The following is a 27091-nucleotide window of genomic DNA, read 5'->3' as shown; positions in this document are numbered from 1 at the left end:
TGAAAAGAAAAAAATATTCCACCTTGTGTGTGAAGAAACAATTCCCGGAATACATTAACCAAGTCCCTGTAGAGACAAAATGACATAATTCAGGGCATTCACAGAACTATTTTAGAAACAGTAGTGCTAAAAAATTCATACCAAGCTGTTATTATCTGCTATACGGTCATCTGAACTGCAGAGTTAAATTGAGGTCAGTTAAAAGATATACCTGTTTTGTTTAGACAGTGCAGAAATTGCAAGCTTATTATATTTACTTACATTTACACTAAAAGCTCTACGAAGTGTTGCAGATCATATGCATCTATTGTACATATATATATATATATATATTACACACACACACACACACACACACAGTATCTCACAAAAGTGAGTACACTCCTCACATTTTTGTAAATATTTGATTATATCTTTTCATGTGACAACACTGAAGAAATGACACTTTGCTACAATGTAAAGTAGTGAGTGTACAGCTTGTGTAACAGTGTAAATTTGCTGTCCCCTCAAAATAACTCAACACACAGCCATTAATGTCTAAACCGCTGGCAACAAAAGTGAGTACACCCCTAAGTGAAAATGTCCAAATTGGGCCCAAAGTGTCAAAATTTTGTGTGGCCACCATTATTTTCCAGCACTGCCTTAACCCTCTTGGGCATGGAGTTCACCAGAGCTTCACGGGTTGCCACTAGAGTCCTCTTCCACTCCTCCATGACGACATCACAGAGCTGGTGGATGTTAGAGACACTGTGCTCCTCCACCTTTCGTTTGAGGATGTCCCACAGATGCTCAATAGGGTTTAGTCCATCACCTTCACCCTCAGCTTCTTTAGCAAGGCAGTGGTCATCTTGGAGATGTGTTTGGGGTCGTTATCATGCTGGAATACTGCCCTGCGGCCCAGTCTCCGATCATTCTCTGCTTCAGTATGTCATAGTACATATTGGCATGCATGGTTCCCTCAATGAATTGTAGCTCCCCAGTGCTGGCAGCACTCATGCAGCCCCAGACCATGACACTCCCACCACCATGCTTGACTGTAGGCAAGACACACTTGTCTTTGTACTCCTCACATGGTTGCCGCCAAACACGCATGACACCATCTGAACCAAATAAGATTATCTTGGTCTCATAATCCATGTCGTTAGTCTGCTTGTCTTCAGCAAACTGTTTGCGGACTTTCTTGTGCATCATCTTTAGAAGAGGCTTCCTTCTGGGACGACAGCCATGCAGACCAATTTGATGCAGTGTGCGGCGTATGGTCTGAGCACTGACAGGCTGACCCCCCACCCCTTCAACCTCTGCAGCAATGCTGGCAGCACTCATACGTCTATTCATTGAGGGAACCATGAATGCCAACATGTACTGTGACATACTGAAGCAGAGCATGATCAGTATGCAGTATTCCAGCATGATAACGACCCCAAACACACCTCCAAGACGACCACTGCCTTGCTAAAGAAGCTGAGGGTGAAGGTGATGGACTGTCCAAGCATGTCTCCAGACCTAAACCCTATTGAGCATCTGTGGGGCATCCTCAAATGGAAGGTGGAGGAGCACAAGGTCTCTAAAATCCACCAGCTCCGTGATGTCGTCATGGAGGAGTGGAAGAGGACTCCAGTGGCAACCTGTGACGCTCTGGTGAACTCCATGCCCAAGAGGGTTAAGGCAGCGCTGGAAAATAATGGTGGCACAAAATATTGACACTTTGGGCCCAATTTGGACATTTTCACTTAGGGGTGTACTCACTTTTGTTGCCAGCGGTTTAGACATTAATGGCTGTGTGCTGAGTTATTTTGAGGGAACAGCAAATTTACACTGTTACACAAGCTGTACACTCACTGCTTTACATTGTAGCAAAGTGTCATTTCTTCAGTGTTGTCACATGAAAAGATATAATCAAATATTTATAAAAATGTGAGGGGTGTACTCACTTTTGTGAGATATATATATATATATATATATATATATATATATATATATATATATATATATATATAGATATATATATATATATAGATATATAGATATATATATATAGATAGATAGATAGATAGATAGATATACACACACACACACACACACACACACATATATATATATATATATATATATATATATATATATATATTTTTTTTTTTTTTTTTTTTTTTTTTTTTTTTTTTTGTGTGTGTGTGTGTGTGTACAACAGATGAGATCTGTTCACAAACTCAAACTTTGTCAGAGGGGAGTAAGACACAGGGCTGAAAAATGCTTCCAATGTTGATATTGATATATTCCCTGTGGTGTTGGTTTTAATATTTCTTTATCTTTTTTTCTTTTGCAGTTGATAGTGTCTCTGATGGTTGATGTTTCCAACTAGGGCATAAACATTTTTGTTTGCTACAATGAGCTGTTTTTGCTATAGGTCAGCCCCGTAAATTGCATATTTATGTTTTTATTTGTTTATATATTAGAAGATGTATGTACCGCAGCTCCCTTGTTTAAGCGATGACAAAGCTGTATTTATTTATCTGATTTATTCAAAGTGGTGTGGTTGGCTGCTGCTTCCCTTGGAAATGCACATCAGAAATAAACTTGTCCTTCCAACAATATGTGCAATACTTGAAAATAAAATAACATATTATATAGCTTTGACAACCACTACCCTACCCAGTGGTCTCTCCTGTATCCAGTACTGCTAATGTACAGTCAGTGACATAAATATTTGGACAGTGAGAAAGTTATTTTAGCCATCTACCACAGCATATTGGAGTTGAACTTGAATAATTAATATGAGCTCAGAATGCGGACTTTCAGTTTTAATTTAAGGGTATTTACATCCAAATGGGTTAAAGGAACCCACAGACATCACTAGATACTGGGTTTCTTCCCTTGTGATGCTCTGCCAAGCCTTTACTTTGTCTTCAGTTCCTACTTGTTCTTGGGGCATTTTTCCTCAGTTTTGTCTTTAGCAAGTGAAATGCATGCTCAGTTGGATTCAAGTCAGGAGATTGACTGCCACTGCAGACCATTCCACTGCTTTGTCTAACGAAAGCCTTGGGTTGTTTTCGAAGTATGTTTTGGGTCATTGTATAGTGTGAAGCACCATCCAATGAGTCTTGAAGCGTTTGGCTGAATCTGAGCAGATAATATAGCCATATACGTGTCAGAATTCATCCTGACCAGTTCTACTGACAGCCAGAATGAGCTGAGGTGGTATGTTTCGCATCATAACCAGTTCCTTGCCCTCTCCATACCCTTCTCTTCCCATCATTCTGGAACAAATTGATCTTTGTCTCATCTGTCTATAGGATGTTGTTCCAGAACTGTACAGGATTTCCTTTTAAAGATGTTTTTGGGAAACTCTGATATGGTCTTCATGTTGTTATGGCTTACCAATGGGAAATCTTGTGGGAAATCCTCTGTATTTACTCCACTGTACTTTTCTCTTGATTGTTGACTTTGACCCAGATACACCTACACTATGTGGCCAAATGTTTGGACACCTGACCATAGCACTTGTATGTGCTTTTTGAACATCCCCTTCCAGTGATGGTCAGGTGTCCACAAACTTTAGGCCTTATAATATACCTCTTGGAGGGTGTTCTTGATCTAGCCAACTGTTGTGAAGTGTTCACCAGGCCAAGAATTCTCTCATCTTCCACAGTTGATTTCCGTGGTCTTTCGGGCCATTTGGTGCTCCTAAGTCACCTGAGTCACTTTGAAGAATGTACCAAATAGTTGATTTGGCTACACCTAATGTTTTTGCTACCTCTCTCATAGGTTTGCTCTGTTTTTCAGCATAATGATGATTTGTTTCCCCGGCATTGACAGTTGTTTGGACTTCATAATGAGAGTTAACAGCAACAAATTCCAAATGCAAGTGCCACCCTTGAAATCAACTCTAGACCTTTTATCTGCTTATTTGTAAGTGCAATAATGAGGGAATAACTCATACTTGGCCATGGAACAGCTGAGCAATTAATTGTCCCTTTAAAAATGTCCCTTAAAAATTTGGATGTAAATACACTCAAAGTAAAACTGAAACTTGTACTCATATTAATGATTTAATATCAACTCTAATATGCTGTGGTAGACAGCTAAAATTGTAATAACTTTGTCAATGTCCAAATATTTATGGACCTGACTGAATTTTTAAGCCCCAGCATTTTAAGACAATTGCATGGCTCAGAATTAATCTTTTTGTTTCTGTTGTATGTTATACACTGTTTATTCTACTGCATTAGGCTTTAAAGTTGCTGTACTGTTGAAAGTCCTCTGATTTTACCATTCTCATGTGTTTTTTGAGAGATCATTTCATTTAAGCTACAAATAAAGTCTTTTATTGCACAGCACTGTTTCTGTAAAAGAAATGCACTATATATAAAGAATATTTTCTCAGTATCTGTCCATGAAACAGTTTTTTCACTATTTATTCAGTGTTGTGAAACATGAACAATGGCATCTAAGAACTCCTCATAGAACTGTTTCTTTATTTGCTATGTTTTCACTGAACAGCTTTGTGCATGTTAGTGGGGCTCTTGCAGTCTTTTATCACATTTATTTTTTTATTTTATTTTGAGAGGTCTACAAGGAATATCAGTTGTAAATAATTTATCTGCATTTTACTCTAAGGGCTTTGTGGGCTGATTTAGTCACTCATCTGGCTCATAAATTCTTTTTGTTCTAGTGCCACAAACCTTTACCATATCAGCAGGAGGGAGGTTAACTCTTTTGTATGAATATTTTAAACAATAGTTTATTCTGTATAATGTGAAAATAAATATTAATATTCCTAGTCAGTCTATTGTGTACACCCCCCCCCCCCCCAAAAAAAAAACAACAACAACAAAGGCCCAGGTGTGGCTCGTGTACCTCTGAGTGAGTGCTATCTGCCCTCTTCCACACAAATTATACACCCACAATTGGCTAGTGTTGCTGTGACTGATAGAGTATAGGTGCATCTAAAAAATTCTAAATTAGTTAGTTAATTAGTTTAATTCAAAAAGTGGAACTTTAATATATTCTAGATTCATTTCACAGTGAATCAAGTGAAATATTTCAAGCCTTTTTTTGTTTTAATCTTGATGATTACAACTTATAGCTCATGGAAATCAAAAATCCAGTATCTCAAAATATTACAATAAAGAATTTATAATACAGAAATGTCGACCTGAGAAGAGCGCTGATCAGCTAATTAACTCAAAACACCTGCAAAGGTTTCCTGAGGCTTTAATCTCTCAGTCTGGTTCAGTACACAGCTACAATCACGGGGAAGATGAAAGTAAATTTGGCATTTCATTTGGAAATCAAGGTTCCAGAGTCTGGAGGAAGAGTGGAGAGGCTCCTAACCACAGATAGTTGTGCCATTGTCAGGATTTGAGCATGCAATCTGCAGATAATTGGCACGATTTTCTGTTGTGCTACTCAGAAGCCCAATATTCTTTTATTTATTTATTTATTCATTCATTCATTCATTCATTCATTCATTCATTCCATTTTCTGATACTTTTCCATAACTTTGTCCCAAACTTATTTTGATGGCTCCTTGCTCCTCATAATGTTTTCTTCTTGTTGTGACCAAATCAACTACAGGGTGTCCCAATAGTCTCCATCCATGGGGGAGATTAAAACTTTTTAGCAAAACTTTAACAATGTTGGCTCCCAGTATGGCAGCAGTGTCATTTGTGATGTGCTTGCCATGTTTCCTGTTAAAGTCCATTGTAACCTTGTGACTGCCCTGATCAAGCCATGAGAATGATTTCAATACGTTCTGCTTTTGTCAAAGGCATTCTTAAAGGCTATCTAAAAAAGATATATACAGTCATGTGAAAAAATACTACATCCCATGGAAATTGTTGGCTGTAGCAGCCAGGTAAAGTTTATATAGTGACAATAAATTAAATACTATATTTTTATAATACAGTAGCAGCAAAAATGCAACTGTGTCAATGCAGGAATGTGCAAATATTTAAATGGGAGTGGGATGGTGTTCAGTTCTGTGTGTGTGCGTGTGTATCAGTCCAGATCTTCTCAGCTATCTTCTCTGTCCACTGCAGGGTCTTGTGATCCAATGAGGGTGCAATTTCTGAGCCAGACAATGAAGCAGCTGCTCAGGTTGCTCTCAGTAGTTCCTTAGAGGAATGTGGTGAGGATGAGGGGTGGGAGATGGGCTTTCTTCAGCCTTCGCAGAAAGTAGAGACGTAGGTGGCTTTCTTGGCTATGGAGGTGATGTTGAGGGACCAGGTGAGGTTCTCCGTCAGGTGAACACCAAGGAATTTGATGCTCTTGATGGTCTCCACGGAGGAGCCATCAATATTCAGCGGAGAGTGGTCGCTCTATGCTCTCCTGAAGTCAACAGCCATCTCTTTTGTTTTGTCCACATTCAGAGACAGGTTGTTGGCTCTGCATCAGTCAGTTATTACAGAGTTATACAGAGTTACTCTCTGTATGCTGACTCATCGTTCTTGCTGATGAGACCCACCACAGTCATGTCATCAGCGAACTTGATGTGGTTGGAGCCGTGCATTGCTGCACAGTCGTGAGTCAGCAGAGTGAACAGCAGTGGACTAGAAGTTGTTCAGCGCATCTGGAAGGGAGGCATCACTGTCCCAGGCGGGTGATGTTGTCCTGTATATGTCCTATATGTGTTAAACAACTTAGAACCATGGCATTTTTCATTTGAACCCACCCATTTTTCAAGTGATCAAAAATATTGGAACATGTTTCTTGCTGCCCAGCTGTTAGACCCATTGTTAAATCAGTTAATAGCTCTGAATATATACTCTTGATTTGAGCCCTGGGTTTCACCTGTGAAGACATTTGTTGTTAAAAAGGATAAACTAACAGGAAGAGCAAGGGTGAAGGTATCACAATCTACCATTCAAAGAAGACTTTGAGAGCAGAAATACAGAGGCCATACCACAAGATGCAAACCACTCATCAGCAAGACAATAACCAAAAACACACTGCCAATACAACAAACGACTTTATCGGGGGGAAAGTGGAAGGTTTTAGACTGGCCAAATCAGTCACCAGACCTTAACCTAATTGAGTAGCATCTCACCTCCTGAAGAGAAGACTGAAGGGAGAAACCCCACAAAACAAACAGCAACTCAAAGAATCTGCAGTAAAAGCCTGGAAAAGCATCACAACAGAAGAAACCAACAATTTGGTGATGTAGCAGGCTTGATACAGTTATTGAAGCAAGATATATGCAACCAAGTATTGTAAGTGTTACGTACATTAATACTATCTGTTTCAATACCTAAAAATTGGGCGGTCGGACACCAAACATTCTATGTTCTAAGTTCAAACCAATCGATTTGAGCGGGTTATGGGAGGTCTCACTCGCCGAGGTCCAATATATACAGGGTTGGAACTCATTAACCCCGAATGGTTGTCTCTGTCATGTTACTATTGCAAAACCTCATTTAAAAACAGCGGCCAAGGGTATTGTAAGCAACATAGTGAGCAACATTATGAACAAGACACAAACTCAGAATCAAGATGGATCAGGTCTTGCATTGATTGCACATAAAAAATCTAAAGGACCCCCAGGTCGTCGACACATGATTTCAAATAAAAGATATAAGGTTACTAAAATCAAGATTCAATGCTGAAAGCAACACCTTTGCATCATGTAATATGCCCTTTCTCCGGAATAATGAATTCAGCAACAGGATGGGGTTTTTTTTCAGTTGAATAGACATTGTTTTCAATACTTTAGAGTTTTTTTTTCTTCAGAACATACACAACCGGCTTTTCTCGTGGAAACACCCTTGGAGACAAAGTTCTTCTGGTGTTTCTGCTTTCAGAATATCTGTACGGGCTACCGGTGGCACCTTGAAGACGTTCTAAAAAGTACTTGCTGTTACCTGGATACATTTGACGAGCTAGTATGCTGATATGTAATTTGTCTCTAAGGTTTTTAAAAAGAACCATGTAGTTGGTGTTCAGGTTGATTGTTCTGCTAGTCTTGCATTGAAAAAACAAGTTTTGAGCAAGATAGATGACGCTCAGATTTCTGTGGTGGGTGTATTTTCTAAAAGCCTTTTCTACTTCATCATTCTTACTGGCAGATTCCATCAAGTCATCGATTACCAATAAGTTTATTTTGCTGGGTGGAAATAGTTCGTCAACACACAAGGAATCAGGGATTCCTTGAAGAAGATTTATTCTGGACATCAAATCATTGTGCGGAGGTTGCCAACATGTATAATACCAGACAATGTTTTCAGGGACCACTGACATTACCTCTTTACAGTTTTCCAACAATATTTTTGATAAAATAAGATTTACTGCTATTACTCGGTCCACATACGATACATGAAAAAGGCAGTTGCATCCTCGCACCCTCGTCAAAAGCAGAAACATTCATATTTTCCATTTCAGAACAAATGAACATAAACAAATAAAATAAACTATATACATACATACATACATACATATATACATATAAACATGAAAAGTCTTAATAACCGTAAGGGAGAGTTCAGGAAATCAGGAAATAAAACATGCTTATCATACACAACCCTTAAAGTTTTTAACTGTGATTTGTTTCTCAAATGAAACCCTTTTTTATCTCGTGTGATTTGGTTATGCGAGCTTATAAATTGACCAGCTTGATCCAGAGTTTTCACTCCTTCAACCACCAGCTCTGTCAGTGATTTCAAATTGACAACTTCAGAATTTGTCTATAGATGTAATGCCTTTAGCTTTCATTATTGTTTTTCCTTTTATAGTTATGTAACCGTAGGTTTTATGGCCTGCACTTACAAATACTAAAATTTGATCACCATCATCAAGTTCGCTGGTAAGACCACCCAAGTAATCGGTCAAAGGCCACTGCATGATTGCAACCTCATCATTCAGAAAAGAGAACTGGTTTAAGTTTTAAATATCTGAGAACATGAACTGTAAAAACACTGTAGGTTCGCTGATCAAAGTTGTGTTTGATCTGTCCGGTCTTTGACACATTTTACCCCACAATGAATTTAGCACGAGTTTAGCCACAGGTCTTTTGGCAGGATTAATGATAATGCGGTTTGGATCCACTCACGCTTAATCACTTCATCACCCACCCAGGATGGATATCCTGAACTCTCCTGTTTGGTGCCCACAGACCCCTAGGTGGTAATACTTTTGCTTTGATTATGCCAATGTAATTTTCCAGAGGCTTAAAGTCATGATAAATGACTGATCAGGTACGTCTTTGTCTTGTTTACATACAGGTAAAGAGAAGTAAAATCGAAATAACCGATTCTCTCACCAGGTTGAGCTACAGTACATCTAACAGGTTTAAACACTCAGGAAAGTCAAACTCTTTTAGAAAGTTTATCACACGGTTGTCGCATTTCTTCATTTCATCTCATTCGTGCTCCCACATCACTGTGATTTGCAAATTGTAGGTCTCTTGAAAATTCTTAATTTTTCCCAATGATTTTTGACGAACATCTCAGAAGTTAATATTACAAGAACTAACAGGATGTGGGGTCATTGAGGAAAAACACTTTTCACAGCCATGATAAAAACAACCAAGAAACTCACAAGCCTTATGTGGCTGACCCACTTCACAGTAACTATCTAAAACCTGGCTTCACCTTTCATCCAATGCATGTTGAATGGGTAGGTTTTGTGTGGCAGAAATTTTTTTGAGCCACTGAATAGATGGTGTTGAGAAAGATTTCTGTCTGTTGATGTAATTGTCAAGCAGTGGAATAGCTAGAGTGTTTTTGGGAAGGAACCTGGTTCTGAAGATTTTCATACAGACAGAAGTGATTTAAAAGGGTCAGTGTTTGTACTTTTCAGAATTTCATTTCGGAAAGTTAAACAGCCCTTTCTCAAAATGTTGATGTTGTTTACACAGTATTCGGCCAGCTCTTTCTTGAAGTAAAAGACGTTGTCAGAAACCATTCTGTACCACTTGAAAAATTCTTCTCTTTCTTTAAGCATCATGTTATCTGCACGGTAAAACTTAAGGCCTACGTAATCCTGATGTTCTAAAGTGTTCCAGATTTCTGAAAATCTCATGGCTTTTGGGAGGCTACACAGCTTCATGGGTAAGAAAGACAGACTATAAATGTAGGACTGTCGAAACTCAGAATCGGTGAAACACAAAATTTTACCACCTTGGGTAATGATATCAGACATGATTCCTTCTATTTCTCTGATTTAACAAAAGGTATGAATCGAACCCTCTAGCATTATGTGCGATAAAAGTATAGCCTTTGTATTTATTATGACGGATACGATCCGTCATAATTGATGATAAGTCATGATAAATCAATAATGCACCCGTCCTTTTCGAACACCCTCACCTTTCTGTGAAAATCAATACAGCAATAAGAAACTGGCTAAATTCATGTTTCTTGTCTAGTCTCGAAATCGTAAAATATGTATTTTACATCCTTGTTTCTTTCTTAACCATCTGTACAAAACAACTATGGTCAGTATCTGTATCGACTTTTTCACCACATGTCCCCTTAGAGCGCATACATTTTTTTACAGTTCTGTACTATTACACAATTGCATTCCACATCATGTTGGATTTGTTTAGCGATCTTTTCAATTTGAAAAGCGTTTTTTTCAGGGTTCAAAAGTTGGTTAATGCATAATGAACAGCTTCTGAACCAAACATTTTACCTACTTTCCTTCTAGTCTGACTATTTGGATTACTATTTTGAGGCTATTGTCCGTAAAAAATTCACGGTTACTTCGAATTGCATTTTCAATCTCTAAAATATAATTGTAAAATTCCGCAAAGCTGTTGACATTAGCAAGCAAGGAAAAGTTCACTCTTCCCCTAATCTCAGTGTTACTGAATCTGTCACGATCAATTATTCTAATATTAGGATCTAACCTGTTACCAACTTGTGTATTTTGAATACTAGAGAAGAGGTTCTCAACCTTTTGCAACTAAAGCCCCCCCCCAGTCTTCCCTATCATGTAGCATGTGTCTGCCCCCCCCCCCCCCAAATATTGGAGGAGACCAGGTGTAGTGATTATCTATTCTATATTATATCTATCTATTTATCTATCTATCTATCTATCTATCTAATATTATATAATCTATAATCTGTTTTTGATAGATCAAAGTTTCTCAAACTTTTGCAACTAACGCACATATAACATATATATACAGTATCTCACAAAAGTGAGTACACCCCTCACATTTTTGTAAATATTTGATTATATCTTTTCATGTGACAACACCGAAGAAATGACACTTTGCTACAATGTAAAGTAGTGAGTGTACAGCTTGTGTAACAGTGTAAATTTGCTGTCCCCTCAAAATAACTCAACACACAGCCATTAATGTCTAAACCGCTGGCAACAAAAGTGAGTACACCCCTAAGTGAAAATGTCCAAATTGGGCCCAATTTGCCATTTTCGCTTCCCAGTGTCATGTGACTTGTTAGTGTTACAAGGTCTCAGGTGTGAATGGGGAGCAGGTGTGTTAAATTTGGTGTCATCACTCTCACACTCCCTCATACTGGTCACTGTAAGTTCAACATGGCACCTCATGGCAAAGAACTCTCTGAGGATCTGAAAAAAAGAATTGTTGCTCTACATGAAGAAGGCCTAGGCTATAAGAAGATTGCCAAGAACCTGACACTCAGCTGCAGCATGGTGGCCAAGACCATACAGCGGTTTAACAGGACAGGTTCCACTCAGAACAGGCCTCGCCATGGTCGACCAAAGAAGTTGAGTGCACGTGCTCAGCGTCATATCCAGAGGTTGTCTTTGGAAAATAGATGTATGAGTGCTGCCAGCATTGCTGCAGAGGTTGAAGGGGTGGGGGGGTCAGCCTATCAGTGCTCAGATCATACGCCGCACACTGCATCAAATTGGTCTGCATGGCTGTCATCCCAGAAAGAAGCCTCTTCTAAAGATGATGCAAAAGAAAGCCCCCAAACAGTTTGCTGAGGACAAGTAGACTGACATGTCCTGTGGTCTGATGAGACCGAGATAAACTTATTTGGTTCAGATGGTGTCAAGCGTGTGTGGCGGCAACCAGGTGAGGAGTACAAAGACAAGTGTGTCTTGCCTACAGTCAAGCATGGTGGTGGGAGTGTCATGGTCTGGGGCTGCATGAGTGCTGCCGGCACTGGGGAGCTACAGTTCATTGAGGGAACCATGAATGTCAACATGTACTGTGACATACTGAAGCAAAGCATGGCCGCAGGGCAGTATTCCAGCATGATAACGACCCCAAACACACCTCCAAGACAACCACTGCCTTGCTAACGAAGCTGAGGGTGAAGGTGATGGACTGGCCAAGCATGTCTCCAGACCTAAACCCTATTGAGCATCTGTGGGGCATCCTCAAATGGAAGGTGGAGGAGCACAAGGTCTCTAACATCCACCAGCTCCGTGATGTCGTCATGGAGGAGTGGAAGAGGACTCTAGTGGCAACCTGTGAAGCTCTGATGAACTCCATGCCTAAGAGGGTTAAGGCAGTGCTGGAAAATAATGGTGGCCACACAAAATATTGACACTTTGGGCCCAATTTGGACATTTTCACTTAGGGGTGTACTCACTTTTGTGGCCAGCGGTTTAGACATTAATGGCTGTGTGTTGAGTTATTTTGAGGGGACAGCAAATTTACACTATTATACAAGCTGTACATTCACTACTTTACATTGTAGCAAAGTGTCATTTCTTCAGTGTTGTCACATGAAAAGATATAATCAAATATTTACAAAAATGTGAGGCATGTACTCACTTTTGTGAGATACTGTATATACTGATATATCAAAAGATCCAGATTCTTGGTGAATAGCTTCAGCAGCGGTCATTCCCCAGTTTAAATATAAAATAAATAAAAGGAAACAAATCATTTATCTGTTTACACAGCAGAAATGATTGCAGTTCTGATGGCAATTCAGTGGGTAGAAAACAGTCATCCATTAAATGTGGTGATTTGCTCAGATTCTTTTTATGTTTTAGTAAGTTTAATGAAAGGGAAACCAGCATCAAAACAAGATATACTGTTAGGAATTTTCCAAACATTATACAGAGTACATTATCAAGGAACAGAATTATTCTTTATATGGGTACCAGCACATGAAGGTAACGAGGAAGCAGATAATATATCCAAAAAGACTTTCAGAAAATTCAGAAAAAGACATAAGTATACCATTAAGTTAAGTAAATTCAAAATAAAAGGGTTAATAAAAATAGCAATAAAATGAATGTGGCAGGAAATGTGGGATAAGGAAAGAAAAGGAAGGTAATTGTACAGTATACAAGTAGGTCATAAGACATCGATTTGGTAATAGAAGGGAGGATTTGATTATTTCATGTCTCTGAATAGGGCACACAGCACTAAATCAATAATTACATATCATAGGAAAACATGATACAGGTTTGTCGAGTACATGTGGACTCCCAGAGACAGTGGCACATGTATTATTACAGTGCACAGATTATAATAATGAAAGGGGCATGTTTGTAAATCAGATCAAGATATTAGGTATGAATGGTTTGTCACTTCAGAATTTGCTAGGAAAGTCACCAGAAGTTTATCAGGTTTTACTAGAATATTTAAAAGCAACAAATCTAATTAACAGAATTTAGCACAAAAGAAAATTCTCAACATGCCCCACACTCCATCTCAGTAGGTGGCGGAAATGCACAATAAGTTTGTTTGTCAACCGCCACAAAACCGAAAGAAGAAGAGGAAGCTTTCCGGGATCGTATTCATACTACACACACATACTGATTAGTACGTACAGTGTATGTAGTGTCACAGTACGCGATTCCGACGCAGTCGTAGTGTCCATCGGTTGCATACTGTAAAATCTCACCGGAAGCAGTACCCATCCGGGTATTTCTCGCCTACTGTGAATTCGGACATACCACCCCTCTGGTGTACTGCTTTTCGCCTACTGTGTAGTAGGGTAGTACGCGATTTTGGACGCAGCCAATGTATTTACATGTCTGTGCTCTATAAACTGTACGTTCTAACTAACACTTCCGTTATAGCTTCAGCCTTAACCATTGTCTGAGATATGTCGAGGTATAATTGTAATATGCTATTTACGTGTTATTAATGCCAACAGACATCAGTACTGAAAACAGAAGGAAAAAAAGGAAAACTGATGAACGAATCGCTGAATCGATATCACGTGACACACCAGCCCTTCAAGATGGTGGTCACTGTATTGCTATGTGTCTACATGGCGAGTTAATAACGAAACAATTTATGATTCGAGCGTTAACATTTGTCAATTTATATTTCGTTTAGTTAATAAATGTTTTTGGGTAGCAGGGCATCTTTCCATACCAGTTATATACAAGTCCGAATTTGTTGGAGACTAATCGCATTTTAAAATGTGTGGTTAGTCTGCTGGACAGATAGTTACAGCTTACGTCAAAACATGGCAGTAGTTGGTGACGACTTGTCTGAAATAGCCTGGAGTATTTAGGAACGTTTTCTTTTTTTGAGGGATGAAAATGTCGCTGAGAGAGTTGAAGGTGTGCTTGCTTGGGGTAAGGTGCATTTAACATTGTTTTACCTATTTTAATTCGGTCTTTCATGAATACGTTGTTCAAGCAGGAGCAACAATTTGGTGCTGATCATCAGCATTTCTTGGTAGCTGTGATTGATATGATTGTTGTGTCCAGGAAGATTTATTTGTTAAAAGCAATTACAAAGATTGTATAATAAATGAGTGACTAGAAAACATTTATCACCAGCTCCCGTCTACATTTACAGCATTTAGCAGACGCCATTATCCAGATCGACTCATAGAAACGCGTTTTATATTCGTTCATTCACCCATCCTCAGTAACCATCAGGTTATACTCTCATGCTAGTAAATAAGTCAGGGATACCATTAAGCTAAATTCTTTTGAACAGCAGGTAGTATGATAAGAACAGCAAAAAAAAACCTGTTATTTATTACTCTGTTTCTGAATTTAGTGCTTGGTTAAATGCTTAGTGAATAAATCCTGTCAATGTTCCCTCTGTTCCCACGTGTATAATAACGTCAGATATTAACACATGAAATTAAATTGTCAACAGTTGGGTTAGTCTATAAAAGGACTTTTTAAAGAGCAACACTGTAAATGGTTTGAAGCCTGAAGACCGAGCGTCATTTGATTTGTTGTCATTCTGAAAGACTCCAGTTTCCTTGAACACTTAACTAACCCATAACTTGCCCCTACCACCTTATATTTAAAAAAAAAAAACATCCTGCACTTACACCTCTACTCTTACATTCTACTCTGCACACTCTGCTTCTCTAGATCTCAATTAAAAATCTCATATGGTAGCACTACTTGTATTGTTCTCCACTTGATATATCACTTTGCTTGTATTTCCTCATTTGTAAGTCACTTTGTATGAACGTGTCTGTTAAATGAATAAATGTAAAAATATAAATGTCCTAGGCCCAAGCTTAATTACCTACAGGTGCATCTAATAAAATTTAATATCATGGAAAAGTTAATTTTTTCCATAATTTAATTTAAAAAGTGGAACTTTCATATATTCTACATTCATTACACATAAAATGAAATATGTCGAGCCTTTTTTGTTTTAATCTTGATTACGGCTTACAGGTCATGGAAATCAAAACATTAGAATAAAGAATTTATAATACAGAAATATTTTCTCAAGATCACAAAATGGCATCATTACAGTTTCTTGGTTTTATTCTGAGCTTGTGTGACTATGGGGAGTTGGATTTTATTTTTTCCCAATTAAGATCAATCTGATCAAGATCTATTTTTTATCTAGCTTTATGTTTGTCAGTGCTAGACAATTTCCAACTTGGTGTCCGTCACTTGAGAATGCTACTCATGGACACTGTAGTGATATAGAATGAGTGGTCAGTTTCCCTGCTGGTCAGTTTGAGGGACCAGGACATCTCTATGGTATCGCATGTTGTTTGAAAGATGAAACTGATCACTCTCGTGTTCACGATGGTATGGTTGCTGATTTCTGAGTCGCTTTCTCAAGTGATGAACGGTCAGAAATGGTCTAGCCCTGACAAACAAAGGCTGGATAGATAGATGGATGTATGTACTTTAGGAAATTTGGTTGTGCTCCACAGTCAGCTGAGCTCAGGATCAAACCCCTGATCTTGAAAGAAATTAACGCATGGCCTTTCTCGACTTCGTAAAACTGAGATACATGAGGGTAATGATTTTTTTCTTTTTTTAACTGACAGTTCAAATGAAAATTTCTGTTAGACTTGACTATATTTTATCATTTTCTAGGACACTGGGGTTGGAAAGTCAAGTATTGTGTGCAGATTTGTAGAGGACAGCTTTGATCCCAACATTAATCCTACAATTGGGTAAGGTCTTTGTCCACTCATTTAGTAGTCATGTTGAATATTAAGGTCATGAATCGACTTACTATTTTATTTCTGCTATTATGGAATTGTTTTATATATTCCAATGTGAAGTAAACTAGAAGTATACAAGATGAAAAGTGCAAAAAGTAGTTTGTATCCATCCATCCCGTCCATCCATCCATCCATCCATCCAGTTTGGTAGCAGATGGATGGATGGATGGATGGTTTGTATACGAGATAAAAATATAATTTTTCACTAAACAGTTTTTGATTTAATGCTTGGACACTTTAGATGAAGGACTTCTGTTTAGAGTGTCTCTATTAACACTTTGGTAGCAGTTGTACTGAATAATCATACCACTTTCATGTCTTATTTGCAGTGCGTCATTTATGACGAAGACAGTACAGTACCAAAATGAGCTCCATAAGTTTCTTATTTGGGACACAGCAGGACAAGAAAGGGTAAACAAACACATTTACATGAATAGCACTGAAACATAGTAATACATAGATGCAGTATCCTTTGTTGTTGGGACTGGGAGATATGCTTCTGTGTGCTTTAAGTTGTCCTATATTGAATTTATTCAATTACTGGTAAGGAAGTCTTTTTCTTTGTGTCCTATCTACTTGACCATTTTTAACTAGTCTTACACCTTTAGTATTGTTGATTCTGTAACGTTGTTTGGAAATGTCTTTTGGCTTATGCTAATTAGTTCTCTCAGGTGTCTAAGCAAGAGCAGTTTCAATCTCCCTTAAGGTGTGAATTGTGAGCAGGGCTTACTGAGATATATTGAATGTGTAATATTTGTAGCAGTTAGGATCAAAACTTAGAAGTGTTAAGTTTTGTTAGATACTGTTTATCTGTTCCCTCTCAGCCCTACTTAAACTGACCTCACTCCTGACTAGGCTGCTGTCATGTGGCTCAAACTTATCTCTGTCCTCACATCTCACAGACCCAGTAGCTCTCCTCCACAAAACTGAAGCCAATCTCACAGTAACCCCCTTTGTTCTATCAGTTTCAAACAGTCATGATAGGTGTGCTCTGGAACTGCCTGTCCACTGTATAGAAAGCCACATGTGAAAGCTCCATGTGAAACTGGCAGGGGTGGTGGTACAGGTTTGCTTTGCCTCAGAGATGTTGCGTCATCTACTGCCCTCCTGGTCCCCTAGCACACATTTCTTAAAGAAATGGACACGCTCCTCAGTCCTTTTCGTACTGCCAGCATCTCTCTCCCTCTCACTTCAACCTCCCCTCTGACAAGCTCTTGCCTTCTCCTCTGTTCTGCATTCCTTCTCTCTGGCATTCATTGAGGACTCTCTGAGACTCTGCCTTCAGGGTGACAAGGTGGCCCTAAGAACAGCGAGGGCCAAACTGTCCCGGGCCGTCAGAGAGGCAAAGCGTGCACACACCCAGAAAATCCACAGTCACTTCATGGATAGTGGTGACACGCGGTGCATGTGGCAGGGCATTCAGGCCATCAGCAACAACAGGATAACTTCACCTGCCTGTGATAACTCCCTTCCAGATGTGCTGATCAACTTATACACTCGGTTTGAGGCGCAGAATGACATGGCTGTGAGGAAGACCACCCCTTCCTCATAACGACCAGGTGCTGATGTGAGGAAAACTATGCAGAGTCAACCCACGGAAAGCTGCTGGAACAGAGAACATTCCTGGCTGAGTGCTCAGAGGTTGTGCTGACCAGCTGGCAGATGTTCTCACTGAAATCTTCAGTGTCTCCCTGAGCAGTTCCGTCGTTCCAACATGCTTCAAGGCCACCACTGTTGTTTCCATCTGAAAAAAGTCTTCAGTGTCCTGTGTCAATGACCTCTGTCCTATTGCACTCACACCCATCATAATGAGGTGCTTCAAGAGACATGTCATGAGGCACATCAAGACCCTGTTGCCCCTTTACTGGACCCGCTGCAGTTCGCATATCGTCCCAACCGCTCAACAAATGATGCCATCGCCACTACCCTACATCTAGCCTTCACCCACATGGACAAAAAAGGACACCTACGTTCGAATGCTTTTCATCGACTTCAGTTCAACACAATCATTCCTCAGCACCTGATTGGAAAGCTGAACCTGCTGGGTTTGGACACCTCCCTCTGAAACTGGATCCTGGATTTCCTGACTGGGAGACCCGTCAGTCCGGATTGGGAACAGTGTCTCCAGCACCACCACACTGAGCACAGGGGCTCCTCAGGGCTGTGTGCTCAGTCCACTGCTGCTCACTCTGCAGATTCACGACTGCAGCAATGCACAGCTCGAATCACATCAAGTTCGCTGATGACATGACTGTGGTAGGTCTCATCAGCAAGAATGACGAGTCAGCATACAAAGGGTAGGTGCAGCGACTAACAAACTGGTTCAGAGCCAACAACCTGTCTCTGATTGTGGACAAAACAAAAGAGATGGTTGTTGACTTCAGGAGAGTACAGAACGACCGCTTTCCGCTGAACATCGGCTCTTCCCTTTAGATGTTCAAGAGCACCAAATTCCCTCACCTGGTCCCTCACCACCAGCTCCATAATTAAGAAAGCCCAGCAGCATCTCTGCTTTCTGCTTTCTATCTCCCACCCCTCATCCTCACAACATTCTACAGAGGAACTATTAGAGCATCCTGAGCAACTGCATCACTGCCTCGTTCAGAAATTGCACCTCATCGGATCGCAAGACCCTGCAGTGTATAGTAAGGATACGTGAGAAGATCATCGGGGTCTCTCTTCCCTCCATCATAGACATTTACACCACACGCTGCATCCATAAAGCCACCAGCATTATGGATGACCCCACACACACACTGTTCACCCTCCTGCTGTCTGGAAAAAGGTCCCGAAGCATTTAGGCCCTTACGGCCAAACTGTGTAATATTGCCCTGTTTTAGTAGTACTGTACTGTGTTGTGTTTGCACACTTTTGCACACTTTTGCACATGTACTTTATGTAAAAATGTGTAGGTCTTATTTAGTTATGTGTAGTCTCATGTAGTTAGTGTGTTTTATGTAGCACCATGGTCCTCGAGGAATTTTGTTTTGTTTTACTGTGTATTGTACTAGCTGTATATAGGTGCATCTCAAAAAATTAGAATGTCGTGGAAAAGTACATTTTTTTCGTAATTTAATTCAAAAAGTGAAACTTTAATATATTCTAGATTCATTACACTTTTTTTTTTAATCTTGATGATCACGGCTTACAGCTCATGGAAATCCAGTATCTAAAAATATTAGAATAAAGAATTTATAATACAGAAATGTCGACCTGAGAAGAGCTCTAATCAGCTAATTAACTCTAAACACCTGCAAGGGTTTCTTGAGCCTTTAATCTCTGACTGGTTCAGTACACACAACCACAATCATGGGGAAGATGAAAATAAATTTTGCATTTCATTTGGAAATCAAGGTTCCAGAGTCTGGAGGAAGAGTGGAGAGACGCGGAATCCAAGTTTCTTGAAGTCCAGTGTGAAGTTTCCACAGTCCGTGATGATTTGGGGTGCCATGTCATCTGCTGGTGTTGGTTCACTGTTTTCTCAAGTCGAGAGTCAATGCAGTGTCTATCAGGAGATTTTAGAGCACTTCATGCTTCCATCTGCTGACAAGCTTTATGGAGATGCTGATTTCCTTCAACAGCAGGACTTGGCACCTATCCAAAGTGCCAGAACTACTAGTAACTGGTTTGCTGACCAGAGTATTACTTTGCTTGATTGGCCAGCCAACTCGCCTAACCCAGTATTGTCAAGAGGAAAATGAGACACCAGACCCAACAATACAGATGAGCTGAAGGCCATTATCAAAGCAACCTGGGCCCCCATAACATCTCAGCAGTGCCACAGGCTGATTGCCTCCATACCATGCTGTATTGATGCATTAATTCGTGCAAAAGGAGCCCTGACCAAATATTGAGTGCATAAATAATACAGAGACATTTCTGTATTATAAATCCTTTTTTAAATTCTTTCCACTATATTCAAGTTATTGAGATGAACCTGTATAGTTGAAATAACAATAAAAGCCACTTGACTTGAAAAGAGCTGCCCTCCCACACACAATGCCTTGGTCTTCATTCGCCCCTTTCCAGCTACAGACGTCAATGCTACCCCACTCCACATCTCCAGTCATCACTTGGTATACTTCTCCATCACCCCCCCTGTTCTGCCTAACATCAGCTAGCGATACCTCTCTCCCACTCATTGAAACCTTGACTCTATTTCCCCTTCCTCCATAGCTTCTTGCACCCTATAATTCCTTCCAGACCCTGACTCCTTTTCCTCTCTACCACTGGAGTCAGCCATAGACACTTTCATGTCTTTACTTTCCTCATCCATGCACCTCCTCTGCCCACTATCTTCTAAACCCAGAAAGTTTCTTGCCCTATTCATTATCAGAGAAAATTAAGAACAGCAGAGAGAAAGTGCAGGAAATCACAACTCAGTAGAGATCTTTTTGCATACCACATTCTCATCTGATGTCACTTCTGCTAAGACCACCTTTTACAAGGAAAAGCCGGAGGCTTCTACACAAGATCTTCACAAACTCCTGACTCCTATGCTACACATTCAGGATTCCACTCATCTTTCTCTGACACATTTTTCTTCTTGATCAGCAGATGAGATCCTGCAAGTCATCTTGTTCTACAATCCCACCACCTGCCTGTTTTGGATCCCATTCCTTCCACAGTGTTGCAGACCATCTCACAAGACCTCCTCCCTTTTATCACTACTATCATTAATGACTCCATAACATCTGGTCATGTACAGCAAGGGCTAATCCCATCCCGAAGAAACCCACTTAGTATTCCACAGACAGCAGCTACACACCATCTATTATCAGTTGACTCTCTATCTCACCCAGAACAACCTCCATGGTCCTAACCAGTCTGGGTTCAAAGTGGCACATTCCACAGAAACTGTCCTGTCATCAGTCCTCATCCTCCTTTTAGCAGCATTTGACAGCATCAAACACAATTCTCTATGGATGGTCATATCCGGTGACTTGAAGGAATTCACATTTTCTCCATGCAGACTTTACACTGGTGTCCCAAAAGGCTTAGTGCTTGGTCCTCTTCTGTTCTCCTGCTATCCACAGAGGCCACTCAGGTGCTTGTTCAGTCCCATGTAATTTCAAGACTGGACTACTGCAACTCACTCCTTGGAGGTCTTACCCTGCATGCCATTTGACCTTTGCAACTGATCCATGCAGCTGTGAATTGTTTTCAACCTTCCCAAGTTCTCCTACACCTCGCCATGGCTACAATCCCTTCACTGGCTTCCTGAAGCTGCCTGCATCATATTTAAAACATTGATGCTTGCCTGCAAAGTCAAAAATGGACCAGCACCCATCTACCTTAAAGCACTTATCACACCCTGCCTAAGTGGTGGAAAGACCTTCCCTTATCCGATTCCATCATTATGTTTTGCAACAATAAGGTTGTGAAGGTCTTGGGAGAGTTCTTTGCGTTTTCCCATCATGAGATGTCTCTTGTGTGACACCTTGGTAACAAGGTTTACTAACCTAACCTAGCTGATATTAATTTGAATAGATAGGAGGTATAATTATTTATGGATTTCAGCTGGTTCCTTGCCTTCCCTTCCCTTGGAGAACTGCTTTTTCTTAGCATGTTCAATACTTTGTGTACTGTCATTCCACTTTATTACACATAACTTTATTTATGGACTTTAATGTTGAGAATTCTTTATACGTGCGGATTTCTTGAGTTACTACCGATGTCTGGTGAAATTTCATGTGAATAGCCTCATTGGAAATATATTTACTGAAAAAAATGTTGATGCGTTCAATACTTATTTCCCCCACTATATATTGTGTATTTCAGTATTCTTTTTCAGTATCCTTCTCCTGCTTATATTAAAATGAATCTTGCACATTGGTCAAGCCAACCTTATATATTTGTGATGATGGCCCACAAATGTATTGTGTAACTAATTTTTATTCATTTCCCATATATGTGTATATTATAGGGAAAGGGCAATGAAAATTAGGCCTATTCAAAAAAAAAATTAAAAAAAAATTTTAGCTCTACGTAATGTACATCTGTCTCCCCAGTGCCCACATGCTGCGTTATGTAAGGACCGTTCCGCCAATCAGGATGGATCCTTCACACAAACAAGGTAGTAAGGAGAGGGGAGGGGAAAAAAAGAAAGCAGCATGGATATGTGCTATACTATGAGTCTCAGCCTTGTTTCTGCCAACTCTCATTCTCCCTTTCTCTACCTCTCTTCCTCCTCTAGAATATCGAACTTTGTTAACTTTCATGGGAATCAACACCATTGAGCCTCACTATCAGCTCCCCCTGTACATACTCTCACTGTATGTACTGATTTTGTGGTGAATTGTTGGTTGGTGGTGGAAGCATTTGTACATTGTGTTAAATGCTAATTTTAGCTGTGAAACTTGTTTGGGTGGTATGCTTAAAAGAGAGAGGGAAATTACGCAGCTCTGACATTTTTTTTTGTAGGGGTATTCCAGTTAGGATCCTAAAAGCTAAGGTAAACCATTATCCTTCCAGCTTTGTTTTTGGAGAAAAGCATTTGATATTATAGGATACTTGTTACATATTTAGTCCTTTGAAATGCCTCTGAGATATTTCTCAGTGATGTGCTCAAAAAAAGGAATAGAGAGGGTGTCCAGGAGTCCTTAACATGTCTTAAATTTTAGGTGTGTCCTCAATGGCACATTTCTTCAAGAAGTTTGTATTTTAATTGAGCAGAAGGCATGTGCTGCTACTTTAGGACTACAAGATGAAATATAGCCATTTATTGTTAAGTCTATGATACAGAGTTTCTAGCATGAAAAATATACAGTTACAGTACTTACACCTAATAAGGAACCTTGATTAACATCTGAGCATATAGGCGGTGGCACTGCTACACTTGCATTGAAAAGTCTTCTGCTTTATACACTAGAAAGTCATAATGTGAACAAACTATAGGATATTATCAGTGATCTTGAGAATTTACATGCTTTTTTTTGGTACTCCTCACTATGGGGACTGATTTCAGTTTAAATAGTGGCGTTGCATACACTAGGGTTGCCGTAGAGAAGAATGTGTTTTCACTTTGTAAAAGTGCTTCTGTAGAGCTGTAGGTAAAGTATATTTCATGTCTCATTATGTCAGAATCCCTCATTGTTGTTATTCCACCGTAAACCAGCAACTCCATTTCCCAGAATGCACCATGACATGGCAGTCAACAACTTTACTTCCCAAACAGACACGTTCACCATCCCCGGCGTTCTAATCATGGACACCTGTTTCCCAATCACACACACACTCACAGTACTCCTTTTAAGAGACTCTCATTCATTCATCAAGTTGCGAAGTATATGCTCAGTTGCCTAGTGTCGCTGTCCCAAGCGTTTGTACCATGTCTGTTTATTCTGGTTTTTGACTTTGCTTACATTTACGACCTCGTCTCTTTGCCCTGCCCTGTTTGTACTGTTTTCCTGATGGCCTGATCTCTGCCTGTTCATGATTTATTAATTATTAACTTGTTGTTTTATTAAGCTGCCATACCTGCACTTGCTTCTGTCTGCGCCTCCAGATCGTGACCGAATACTTCGCCCTAACATGGAAGCAGCATCAAGCTGGGGATGCCCACGGATGGCTCATGGGAGAACACCACCAGCGGCTTGCCTACAATGACCGAACAGGTCACTTGGCTTTCCCAGAGCCCACTGGCAGCCATGCAGATTCCATGCATCCTTCTATACTATCACCAGAGAATTATGCAGGCGATCCAGTGCGATGCAAGGGTTTTCTTCTGCAATGCTCGTTGTTCTTCACCAGCTATGCAGGCATGCTGGAAGCAAGCAAGATCCCCTACTTCATGGATCTATTAACCAGCGCAAAGCTCTCACCTGGGCAACAGTGGTATGGGAATGAGGCGGCAAGCCCATCTCCTTATACGATCGGTTTACAGGGCTGTTCCAACATGTCGTCGATCACACTCCCGACAGCAAGGAAACAGGAGAAGGGCTCATGACCATTTCCCAGGGCTCACGACGTGTAGCAGAATATGCTCTCGAGTTCTGGACCATCGCTGCGAGGGGTGAGTAGAATGAAACAGCACTGAAAACTGTGTTTCGCAATGGACTAAACCTGGAAGTAGTAACTGAGCTGTCCAGCCCGTAGCGAGGGAGGTCTCACAGCACCGATAAACCTGGCGGACCCTGTGCAGCTGGGGCGCGCTCTGCTCTTGATGCCATCAAGAGTGTCGCTGCTTTTACTGCGGACAAGACATCCATCTCATCTGGCAATGTCCTCTCAAGTTTTGTCAGGACACTGGGGAGAGAGGGGACGCCACATCCTGCTCCCAAAGGGTGAGTCCATCCCAGTTATTCTCTCCTCAAGTCTTCGTTTTGCCAGTCATAGCAGAATGCTCAGGGATATCCTCTGTCCTCACAGCATTAATCGACACAGAAGCTTAACATCTCCGTCCGACCCTTACTGCAACCGTGCAAGATCCAAGCCATCAATGGGGCGCCAATTGGGGGAGGATTGATCTCATGCTGCACCGAGGCTCTCTCTCTCCAGATCACCCTCTATGTCACTGTCTCAGCCCGGCACCCAGTCATCCTCGGACTGCCCTGGCTGGACCAACACAACCCCACAATCTCCTGGACTGACGGGCAAATCACGTGCTGGTCTCCATATTTTCAGGTGCAGTGTTTCCATGGTGCTGTCACCTCTCTAGCTACTACCTCCATCGAAAGTCCACCCCAAACGACATCAGTTCACATTCCACCTGGCTATCAAGATCTCCAGGAGGTGCAAGGAGAGAGTCAGTGGTCTACCACCACACCGCCCTTATGACTGCGCCATCACACTGCTTTCTGGAACCAGTCCACCGCCGAGGAGGGTGTATCTGCTGTCCTTGGCTGAGCAGAGAGCCATAGAGGAATACATTCAGGAGGCACTCACACAGGGGTACATCAGACAGTCCACATCTCCTGCTTCAGCTGGTTTTTTCTTTGTGGAGAAGAAAGGGGGTGGATTCAGGCCATGCATAGATTACCGAGGTCTCAACCAGGTTTCAGTCAAGTACCACTATCCCTTTCCATTGGTTCCCATGAGTCCTGGAACATCTCAGAACAGCTATTCACCAAGCTAGATCTTTGCAGTGCATATAACCTGGTCCACATGCGTGAGGGGGACAAGTGGAAAACAGCCTTCAGTACCACTTCTGGCCACTATGAACACTTAGTCATGCCGTATGGGCTCTCTAGTGCCCCCTCAGTGTTCCAGTGCCTGATCAACGACATCCTGAGGTACATGCTGGGGATGTGTGTCATCACATACATAGACATACTGGTCTATTCCATTTGTCTTGAGGAACACCTCGTACACGTATGCCAGGTGTTAAAAAAGCTTCTCCAACATCAACTCTTTGTCAAAGCAGTGAAATGCAAATTCCACCAACACACCATATCGTTTCTGGGTTACATCATTAGCTCTGGGGGAGTTGCCATAGACACAGTCAGAGAGTTGCAACAATTCCTGGTGTTCACTAACTTCTACTGGCATTTCATAAGAGGATTCGGCACCATAGCACACCTCTTGATGTCCCTGCTAAAGGGGAAACCTAAGTGGCTGCCATGGAACCCAGCCGCCGAAGTGGCATTTGAACGACTCAAAGAGGCATTCACCACCGCTCTTCTTCTCAAGCACCCAGATTCCACTAAACCCTACATTGTGGAGGTAGATGTTTCAGAGACTGGAGTCAGTGTTGTGTTGTCTCGGAGATTCGGGGACAAGCCTAAGCTTCACCCAGTCACGTGGTTCTCCAAAAAGTTGTCCTCAGCAGAAAGGAACTATGATGTGGGAAACACAACTTTTGGCAGTAAAAATAGCCCTGGAGGAATGGCGACACTGGTTAGAGGGGGCCACGCACCCATTCATCATCTTCATCATAAGAACCACGAATATCTCCGCACTGCTAAATGTATGACACCTCGCCAAACCCGCTGGTCTTTGTTCTTCTCGTGTTTCCTGTTCACGCTGTCCAATTGACCGGGATCAAAGAATAGCAAAGCTGATGCACTCTCCCGGGTACACCGCCCAGAGGTACAAGTAAGCGGGGACGAGTACATTCTCCCACCTACCTGTACTCTCAACTCCATTGAGTAGGTGTTAGATCAGACCCTTGCACGAATCCCAAGCTCTCAGATCCCAGCTGCATGTCCCGCTGGTAAACAGTATGTGCCTGGACAGTACTGGCTGGAACTCATCACTTGGGCCCACACGGTGGTCGCCACAGGCCACCCAGATACACAGCGCACCTACCATCTAATATGTGAGAAGTACTGGTGTTTTCACACACAACAGTCTCTAGAGTTTACGCAGAATGGTGCAGTAAAGAAAAAAACATCCTGTGATCAGCAGTTCTTCAGATGGAAGCAGCTTGTTGTTAAGAGAGGTCAATGAAGTATGTCCAGATTGGTTCGATCTTACAGAAAGTCTACAGAAACTCTGATAATGACTCTTTACAATTGTGGTAAGCAGAAAAGCATCTCGGGATTCACAACACACTGAAACTTGAGGTTGATAGGCTACAACAGCACAAGACCACGTTGGTATACACGTCTGTCAGCCAAGAACAGAAAGCTGAGGCTGCAGTGGACACAAGCTCACCAAAAGTGAACAGTTGAAGACTGTAAAAACGTAGCCTTGCCATCCCCAACGGAATGACAATCAGGCGTCCTGTTTTATTTAAAGAACAGGATTATCAAAGTCTGATGTTCACAACACATTTGTGGAAGTGTTACAAAGGAGGTTTTTGAAGACCT

The 27091-nt window shown here is 41.0% G+C and overlaps 1 protein-coding gene across 1 annotated transcript in view; it reads left to right on the top strand.

The window, feature by feature from the left end:
• Window positions 1–13961: 13961 nt before the first annotated feature.
• The window catches only part of rab22a (RAB22A, member RAS oncogene family), a 44582-nt gene continuing 31452 nt past the window's right edge, over window positions 13962–27091 (top strand). The window contains exons 1-3 of the mRNA XM_053637511.1: window positions 13962–14475; window positions 16210–16289; window positions 16670–16751. Coding sequence (XP_053493486.1) covers window positions 14434–14475; window positions 16210–16289; window positions 16670–16751 — 204 coding nt within the window. The 5' untranslated portion in view covers window positions 13962–14433. The remainder of the gene's footprint in view (window positions 14476–16209; window positions 16290–16669; window positions 16752–27091) is intronic.

The sequence above is a fragment of the Ictalurus furcatus genome, chromosome 12 (genome assembly GCF_023375685.1).
Source record: "Ictalurus furcatus strain D&B chromosome 12, Billie_1.0, whole genome shotgun sequence".
Lineage (NCBI taxonomy): Eukaryota > Metazoa > Chordata > Actinopteri > Siluriformes > Ictaluridae > Ictalurus > Ictalurus furcatus.
This window is presented reverse-complemented; position numbering and strand designations above follow the sequence as displayed.